The 10,000-nt window shown below is 40.5% G+C and overlaps 1 protein-coding gene across 1 annotated transcript in view; it reads right to left on the bottom strand.

Moving 5' to 3' along the window:
• LOC124001293 (usherin-like) overlaps nt 1-10,000 on the bottom strand; it is a 471,917-nt gene that overhangs the window by 223,574 nt on the left and 238,343 nt on the right. The window contains 3 exon segments of the mRNA XM_046307964.1: nt 187-338; nt 4,471-4,618; nt 4,800-4,962. Coding sequence (XP_046163920.1) covers nt 187-338; nt 4,471-4,618; nt 4,800-4,962 — 463 coding nt within the window.

Raw genomic sequence — 10,000 nt, 5'->3', positions numbered from 1 at the left:
ACAGACACTACGTGCAAGTGTGTGTGCGTGACAGTGAATGTGTTCGATAATATCCATGTGTGTGTGTGTGTGTGTGTGTGTGTGTGTGTGTGTGTGTGTGTGTGTGTGTGTGTGTGTGTGTGTGTGTGTGTGTGTGTGTGTGTGTGTGTGTGTGTGTGTGTGTGTGTGTGTGTGTGTGTGACTCACCAGTGGTCCCAGGGCACAGCCCTGTGCGGTGCAGGCCTGTACTCTAAAGCTGTGTAGACTCCAGGGAGACAGGTGGTCAACAGAGAACCATAGGGAGGTAGAGTTCTGGACCAGCACACCGTTCATCCACACTCCATAGCTGCTGATCACTCCTAGAGGAGAGGAAAGCACACACACATACACACGCAGACACACGCACGCACACACACACACACCCTGTCAGTAAACCAATCACAAGGAATTATCCTGAGGTTATTACAGCCTCATAAGGAAACAGCATGTCTCTTTTTCCTCCATACAGGGCTCAACAGATCATGTTTGTGGTAAGAACCTATTCTGTTTTAATTATGCGTCTGCCCAGAGAAAACCATTTCACGTCTTTGTAAAGAAATTGACAGTAATACGTCTCCACACGTAAAATGTCCCATATTCAGCTGGAATGCATCCAAAATGCCATCCCATTCCCGAATTAGTGCACTACTTTTGACCAGAGCCCTATAGGAGACGTAGTGCACTTAATAGGGAATAGGGTGCCATTTGGGCTGCAGAGTTGTGAGAGTGTTGTAATAAGCCCAGGTTGATGTGAAGCCTAATACATAACAAGCTTATTCTCCTGCTTGTCTCCATGTTTCCCACACTTTAATCCCCAGTGGGATTAGCCAACAAATCTCCAGGAAAATTGGGAAAAACTCCTCCAGACTTGTAGTGGTGTGGAACCAAGCAAATCATATGGACTCCATATTGACTCCACATTATGAGCAGCCAGACGAATAGTACAACGCATTCTTTGAGAAGAATTAAAGCCTTTTGAAGGGGTTTTAAGTGCGAGATAATCGGGTAATTGTGTTGAATGTTTTTTTTTTCATATTAAATGGCTGTCAGATTAGCAAGGCTGTCATTTATCACGTCTAATAGGCGTGGAGGGTTTACGGAGCCAAATGCTCACACACTATATTATACACACTATAATATACACACGGTATAATATACACTATAATATACATACTATAATATACACACTATATTATACACACTATATAATACACACTATAATATACACACGGTATAATATACACTATAATATACATACTATAATATACATACTATATTATACACACTATATAATACACACTATATAATACACACTGTTATATACACACTATAATATACACACTATATAATACACACTGTTATATACACACTATAATATACATACTATAATATACACACTATATAATACACACTATATTATACACACTATATAATACACGCTATATAATACACACTGTTATATACACACTATAATATACATACTATAATATACACACTATATAATACACACTATATAATACACACTGTTATATACACACTATAATATACACACTATAATATACACACTATATTATACACACTATATAATACACACTATAATATACACACTATAATATACACACTATAATATACACACTATAATATACACACTATAATATACACACTATATAATGTTCTGAACACAATGAGTCTGTGTTTTTATTTTTTTATTTCACCTTTATTTAACCAGGTAGGCTAGTTGAGAACAAGTTCTCATTTGCAACTGCGACCTGGCCAAGATAAAGCATAGCAGTGTGAACAGACAACACAGAGTTACACATGGAATAAACAATTAACAAGTCAATAACACAGTAGAGAAAAAAAGGGGAGTCTATATACAATGTGTGCAAAAGGCATGAGGAGGTAGGCGAATAATTACAATATTGCAGATTAACACTGGAGTGATAAATGATCAGATGATCATGTACAGGTAGAGATATTCGTGTGCAAAAGAGCAGAAAAGTAAATAAATAAAAACTGTGGGGATGAGGTAGGTGAAAATGGGTGGGCTATTTACCAATAGATTATGTACAGCTGCAGCGATCGGTTAGCTGAAAACATTTTTTGGGGGGTTATAATGGGATGATCAGTAGTTTGACGGTCAAGAGGCATATACAGTATAAGTGATATCATAGGGTTTACATTGTATCCAGAAAGTACAAGTCCGCAAAATCTTTGTACCAATCACGGATTGTGGCATTAGAATACAAAACACAATATATAAGGTAGGGTCTAATATACCTGCATTTTTTGTCGAGAAAATATAATGATCTATTCTAAGCACTAAGGTTAAAAGAGTATTTGAACATTGTTTCCAGAGAAAAGTGATATATTCTTGGTATCTGGAAGTATACCTGTCAGATTCAATGAAACACTCATGTTCTATTGTCAACTCATGAGTTGAATGGGAGTCAATTCAAACATTCTGAATTGAGCTCAACTCTGATGGGAAGGTTACAAAACGTAGTGTGATCTTTGAACCAAATATATTTATTTGGCAGACAAATACAATTAAAGTGTTTGAATAAAACAATGTATACATTTGTTAGACATCAACATTTTCAGCACGAAAGCGAACATATTTATTTTGGAAATATATTTTTGCTGTTAAAGTAAGAGTATTGATTACCATACAATTTTGTCAAGAACAAATTTGGAGCGAGTTTCATTTTAAGCTGTGTATTTTCTCCTAAGAGCATGTACCAAGCCATACCGTGACTGCACATAGTTTATGATCTTTCTATTGTTGTCCAGAAATACAGACATCGTTGTGGACATCGTGGTACTGTCTTTGAGCATCCCCTGACAACACGTGTTGCTACAGATGGCATTCCTCCTTCCAACAACTAGATTTCCTATCTAACTCAGAGCAAATGTACGTGTGATGTTTTGCTTTTTAAGACATCCTGTCCTCTTTGTTGTATACACTTACTATACATGGTTCTGATAAGAGTGTCTACTAAATAGCTGATCGTCAGCGTTTGTACCTGAGCTATGTTACACCAAATTTAAAAAAGGTGAACTTTAAGAAACAAATCATGTCTAGGCAGCTCTCTCCTATGTGTTCCCAGCCTGCAGTTCACAGCTTCAGTCAAAAGAGAGCACTTGCCATCCACTTAAAGAAGCAGCAAGCTCTTACCAACTCTCTCTCTCTATCGCTCTCTCTCTCCCCCCCTTCTCTCCTGCTCTCTATCACTCTTCCCCATCTCTCTCTTTCTCCTCTCTCTCTCTCTCTCTCTCACTCTCTATCCCCACTCTCTCTCTCTTTCTCTTTGTCCCTCACTCGGTCTCTCTCCCTTTCACCCTCTCTCTCCCTCCATATTCACAATACTTTAACAATCACGTATCTAAAAGTGACTGTGACGTGTGCAGCATTCCAGAACAGATGTTAAGTGCTGTGACTAGCCTCCCTCAATTTTGGTAAACATCTCCCATTTTTGCACTGTCAAAACGCCCCTGTCAGTGTATGGAGCTGGAGGAGTACGTACAAATACAAAGTGTGTACCTCAGTATGTCATCCCTGTCCAACTTCCCCTCCACCTATGATCCTTTAATTGACCAAGTAGTTGGGTACAAGATTCTCTGGTCTGGTGAAAGCAAGATTGAACTCTTTGGCCTGAATGCCAAGCATCACGTCTGGAGGAAACCTGGCACCATCCCTATGGTGAAGCATGGTGGTGGCGGCATCATGCTGTGGGGATGTTTTTCAGTGGCACTGGGAGACAAGTCAGGATCAAGGGACAGATGAACGGAGCAAAGTACAGAGAGACCCTTGATGAAAACCTGCTAGGAAGCGCGACTTCAGACTGGGGCGAAGGTTCACCTTCCATCAGGACAACGACTCTAAGCCAGAGCCCGGATTTGAACCCGATCAAACATCTCTGGAGAGACCTGAAAATAGCTGTGCAGCAACGCTCCCTGTCCATCCTGACAGAGCTTGAGAGGATTTGCATAGAGGAATGGGAGAATCTCCCATTGTGTGCCAAGCTTGTAGCGTCATACCCAAGAAGACTCAAGGCTGTACTCACCGTCAAAAGGTACTTCAACAAAGTACTGAGTAAAGGGTCTGTATACTTAAGTAAATGTGATATCAGTTTTTATTTTTAATAAATTAGCAAACTTTCATAAAAACCTCTTTTTAATTTGTCATTATGGGGTATTGTGTGTAGATTGATGAGTATTTATTTTTTAAATCCATTTTAGAATAAGGTTGTAACCTAACAAAATGTGGAAAACGTCAAGGGGTCTGAAAACTTTCCGAAGGCACTATATATCTAGTACATATGATATGAATTTATACAGCCAATGGTAAACCATGAAGAATTGTTTCTCTGTCACGCTAACCAATTGTCAATTGTTCCACATTCCCACCTCACCCCCCTCTCCCCCCATCATAACCCTTCACCTCTTTACCGTTGGGTGTGTCTGGGGGTGTCCAGGTAATGTTGAGGGCATGGGGGGAGAGAGGAGTGACGTAGGGGGCAGGGATGTTTTCAGGGGTGCTCTCCTCTGTGTGAGCCTCGCTAGGGGGGCTGAAGGAACAGCCTCCCCCCGTACACGCCTAAACACATGGGAAACACACAAACACACACACACACATGTATAAACATGCATACACACAGGAAACAAGGTTTACAAGATAAAGGTGAGTTTCGTTTGGACACAAAAAGTTATGTAATAACACATGATACAGTATAATTGAATCCTCATATATAGCTGAGAGTGTACGTGTGTGTACTCACAGTGACAGTGAAGCTGTAGGTGGTGCCTGGTGTCAGGTTACGGAGGGTGTGGTCTTCAAACAGTTCCGAGCTGTTATACACACACACTGACTCCTCCCCTTCTACTGACAGGTAAACACTGTAGAACTCTAACACACCATTCACCTGCTCAGGACGAGACCACCTGGAGAGAGGGAGGGAGAGGGAGGGAGGGAGGGAGGGAGGGAGGGAGGGAGGGAGGGAGGGAGGGAGGGAGGGAGGGAGGGAGGGAGGGAGACCGACATACAGACAGACAGACAGGAAGTTTTATTAATGCTCGGGGAATGGAAATTATAGGTTATTTGGAGGTTTTTGAATAACTTCCTTAAAACTTTCACTGAATATTTCAATAAGACTTTTAACAACACTACTAGATTATTTTGGGTCAATATTTTTTACTCCAAGCACAAATAGGACACGTGGAAATTATTTTCCTTAGGCATTAATCATGAAAACACATTAATTTTTTTGTGACACAGCATCAGTGAGATTCAAACCTATAACTCTCTATAACTCTCTCTCTATCCATGGAGTTAATCCACTGCGCCACGAGGATGGAGCTAGCATGCCATGTTTTTTATGCATACACAGCTGTTCATTTTAGTCTATTCAAACAGAGCCCATTTAAATTAAACAGGCACTCATTAAGATCAGGTGTGGACGATTAGTGGGTGCGGCCAACACACCTGAACAAACTTAACAAGATAGAGGGTTTTGTTGATGCTGAGAACATAATGTATGTATGTGTTTTTAAATAACATTCTTAGAATGTTGTCTCTAAAGTTTCCTTATGGTTTTTATGGAATGTTTCCTAAAATTCTCAGAACAATTTGAGAACATGACTTAAATAGAATAAAACCATGAAGAAACCTGTGGGAAACGTTATACTGAAGTACTGAAATTCCCACAAAATGTTCCAAAGAACCATTCCCGGAAAGTTGTATGCAAAATAAACATAGGACAACCACACTCTCACCAACATATACTGTAGTTCTCAGAACGTTATGTACTAGCTGGGTAAATATAGAACAGAGAGGGCACCACTATCTGAGGAGGGATCAAGGAGAAAGAGAAACAGAGAGACTTGACTTGTGATGCTCTTTATTGAGACATCTTATTTTTTAAATGTAACTAGGCAAGTGAGTTAAGACCAAACTCTCGGTGACTGGTCTAACCACTACGCTATCTGCTGACTTAAAACCACAACAAAACCCCAGTGAAACCTCACACCACTATAAACTGCACCAACTCAACACCAAAGCACCACAATACACAAACCAAACCGGACACATATATTTTCTATGTTATTAACAATAATTCATTTCCCAAACATTACTGGCATTTATGTGTTCTTGTTCTAATTGGCCCACACCCCCATTGAAGGCTACTCCGTTCGGAGCACTTACAATTCTAATTGGCCTAAGACCCAATAGGCACCACTCCTTAGGACCACACATTTTTCTAATTGGCCCAGGGCTCAGGAGAGACCCCGCCCCCCTAGGACCACCTTCAATGTGAGCCATTTTGAGAAGTGATGAATGTATCCAGTGGCTCAAAATGGCTCACATTGAAGGTGGTCCTAGGGGGGCGGGGTCTCTCCTGAGCCCTGGGCCAATTAGAAAAATGTGTGGTCCTAAGGAGTATGACTGATGAGTGTGTTACTGTACAATGAGCCTGACTAACCAATTTATCACATTACTCAGCTCATGTATACTGTGTCGATAGTGGCAGTAATTCATTCTATCATTGTAGGTAGTGAAACCAGAGAGGAGTTTTTAAACAATGATTTTATAATGTATTTAAAAACTAGGGCTACAAACAACTCAGGAGAAAATCCAGAGCAAACAGATCATACAGGCTAATATCAATGTGAAATTGACACCTATTAAAAGCTCCAGTATATTCAATTCAAATTCAAAGTAAGATTTTGCCATAGGAAAAACTAGATCTGATGTGTGTAGTGTAAGCGTGCATTGGACAGAAAAGTGTTCGCGCTCGCCTTTGTAGGTACGCGTGTGCTGGCCAAGCGAGGGCAGGGAGGGAGAGGAGAATGTGTTTCTGCTGATATTATTTTGTGCATATCCAGCAGGCAGGCCTCTCAACCTTTCTCACAGGCAGATTGCAACACAACAAAAGAGTATTGAACACGTATGATCCCTCTACCTTGCCTATTAGGATTCTGCTAACAAGGCAGTACCTCTCAGCTCACAGGCCACAGCTACAGCATCAAAGGAGAGAAACAGAGCGAGAGAGATATAGAATCTTTAATGTCAAATTACAGCAAAACTACTATTTTTTCTCTCTCTAAACTCTAATCCCTCTCAATTTCTTTCTCTAACCAGTCTCCCTTGAAAAAAAATGTCTCTCTCGCTTTGTGTGTATGCATGGATGTGTACTCCTATGTCCTCTATGTATTCTACTTGTCCTTTTACTAGGGATGTGACAAATACAAAAATGTCTTAAAGTTAAAACAGCAATTTTTTGTTATTTGTTTTCCATTAAAACAAGAATAAGAATTAACAAAATAGCACGTTAATTCACAATGCAGCTCTGCTGGTACTGCTAGCAAAGGTGTGGGTCTCTCGGTATGTCTCTTTCAGATGTACTACCATTACTTTTCAACTTCAGTAAAACATTGCCTATCATCAATGAGTAGTTTAGGGTATACTACACTCAACAGACTGAAGACTGAACACACACTCACATCATTAGCAAAGAGAAAGAGCAGGTGAGCTAGCACGAGGCTGTATCGCATTAGTGGAAACCAAGACTATTCTCAGGGTAGGCCTGCCGGTTTTGACGAGCAGAAGTGACTTTTCATAGCAGGTAGGAGAACTTACGCAGCAGGTTAGGAGAATTAACGAGGCAGGTTTAAGAGAATTCGGTTAAGGTTAGGAAAGGGTTGTGGTTAGCTAAAATTGGCCCCAGACGAGGTGACAACAGGCCTGCCCTTCCATCTTATCACTCCATCAATTAGGTTAGTATTGTGGAGTAACTACAATGTTGTTGATCCATTCTTAGTTCTCTCTTATCACAGCCATTAAACTCTGTAATAGTTTTACAGTCACCAGTGGTTTCCTTCCTCTCCAGGCGACTGAGTCAGGAAGGACACCTGTATCTTTGTAGTGACTGAGTGTATTGATAGACCATCCAAAGTGTCATTAATAACTTCACCAAGCTCAAAGGGATATTTAATGTCTGCTTTTTTTTTTACCCATCTACCAAAAGGTTCCATTATTTGTGAAAGATTGGAAAACCTCCCTGGTCTTTGTGGTTGAACCCGTGGTTGTAATTCACTGCTCGACTGAGGGACCATACAGATAATTGTATTGTACAGAGATGAGGTATCATGTTAAACACTATTATTGCACACAGAGTTATTAGTCCATGCCACTTATTATGTGACTTGTTAAGCAACTTTTTCCTCCTAAACTTCCCATAACAAAGGGGTTGAATACTGATTGACTCAAGACATTTCAGCTTTTCACTTTTGATTAATTTGTACAACTTTTGAAAAACATTATTCCACTTTGACATTATGGGGTATTGTGTCTAGGTGTGTAGGTCAGTGACACAAAATCCAAATTGTATCCATTTTAAATTCAGGCTGTAACAACTGAAGTCAAGAGGTGTGAATACTTTTTGAAGGCAATGTATATCTTGGTAAACTGTGTATCTTGTCTTCCATGCCGTGAAAATTCACCACAGTAGCTTAAAGTTTGCTTTTGCCTCTTCCTCTCAGAAAATACTGTTTTGTGATAACTGCACTTTGATAGTAATGTTGTTTTTTGGTTATTCATTTTTCTTAATGTTAAGGATCCCAATTTCGTGTAACGGTTTTAATGTTCACACCCCAACCTTTTACCTTGTGTGGTCATCAGTAAAGTGCTGACATTTCCCTGAGAGAGGGATCAGTGTTTCTCACCTTAACCTGCCGGCCTCACTCTCCCTCTGACACACTGTCTGCATACACTTTTCTGTACTCTGATTTATTCATTCACCCTCTGCTGTTCTCTTCTCCACCCTCTCTCCGGTGTGTGGCGCGCTGCCCTCCTGCTGTGGGTCTTAAGTGATGGTGGTCAGGGGCTCTAATGGCACACATACTCTATAATATAGAGACTCATACGGTCTCTCTCTCTCTCTCTCCCTCTCTCTCGTTGGAAGACACTCATACGGTCTCTCTCTCTCTCTCTCCCTCTCTCTCTCGTTGGAGGACAGTCAATGCCATGTAGTGCGAAGCCATCTATCTACCTATAAGCCCACAGTCTTTCTAAAGGTGTCATATTAAATGACTTGGAGAGTTGTTTATGGCTATAATACCCTGCTCAGAGACACACATCCCTATGAAGTACCTCAGTGGTGTGTATGGAGCAGTGACACACAGCATCCTATACAGAATCTATAAACAATATCTCCACTTTGAGGATCATAGACAATCAAGATACTTCCTGAATGTATCCAAGTTGTATTTTCTTATTATGTAGTAAGATAGGTGGTGCAGTTATATTTATATGTGTAATATATACTGTAACTACTGCTGTACACACCTTTTCTATTAATATACTTTGCCTTTCGGAAAGTATTCAGACCTCTTCACTTGTTCCACACTTTGTTAGGTTACAGCCTTATTCTAAAATTGATTAAATATTTTTTTTCCTTATCAATCTACACACAATATCTGATAATGACAAAGCAAAAACAGGTTTTTAGAAATGTTTGCTAATTTATATAAATTAAGTATTCAGACCCTTTAATCAGTACTTTGTTGAAGCACCTTTGGCAGCAATTACAGCCTCGAGTCTTGTTGGGTATGACGCTACAAGCTTGGCACACCTGTATTTGGGGAGTTTCTCCCAATCTTCTCTGCAGTTCTTCTCAAGCTCTGTCAGGTTGGATGGGGAGTGTTGCTGCACAACTATTTTCAAGTCTCTCCAGAGATGTTCAATCGGGTTCAAGTCCATGCTCTGGCTGGGCCACTCAAGGACATTCAGAGACTTGTCCCGAAGCCACTCCAACGTTGTCTTGGCTGTGTGCTTAGGGTTGTTGTCCTGTTGGAAGGTGAACCTCCACCCCAGTCTGAGGTCCTGAGCGCTCTGGAGCAGGTTTTCATCAAGGATCTCTCTGTACTTTGCTCCATTCACCTTTGCCTCGATCCTGACTAGTCTCCCAGTCTATGCCGCTGA

This window comes from Oncorhynchus gorbuscha, linkage group LG17 (assembly GCF_021184085.1).
Source record: "Oncorhynchus gorbuscha isolate QuinsamMale2020 ecotype Even-year linkage group LG17, OgorEven_v1.0, whole genome shotgun sequence".
In the NCBI taxonomy this organism is placed as follows: domain Eukaryota; kingdom Metazoa; phylum Chordata; class Actinopteri; order Salmoniformes; family Salmonidae; genus Oncorhynchus; species Oncorhynchus gorbuscha.
This window is presented reverse-complemented; position numbering and strand designations above follow the sequence as displayed.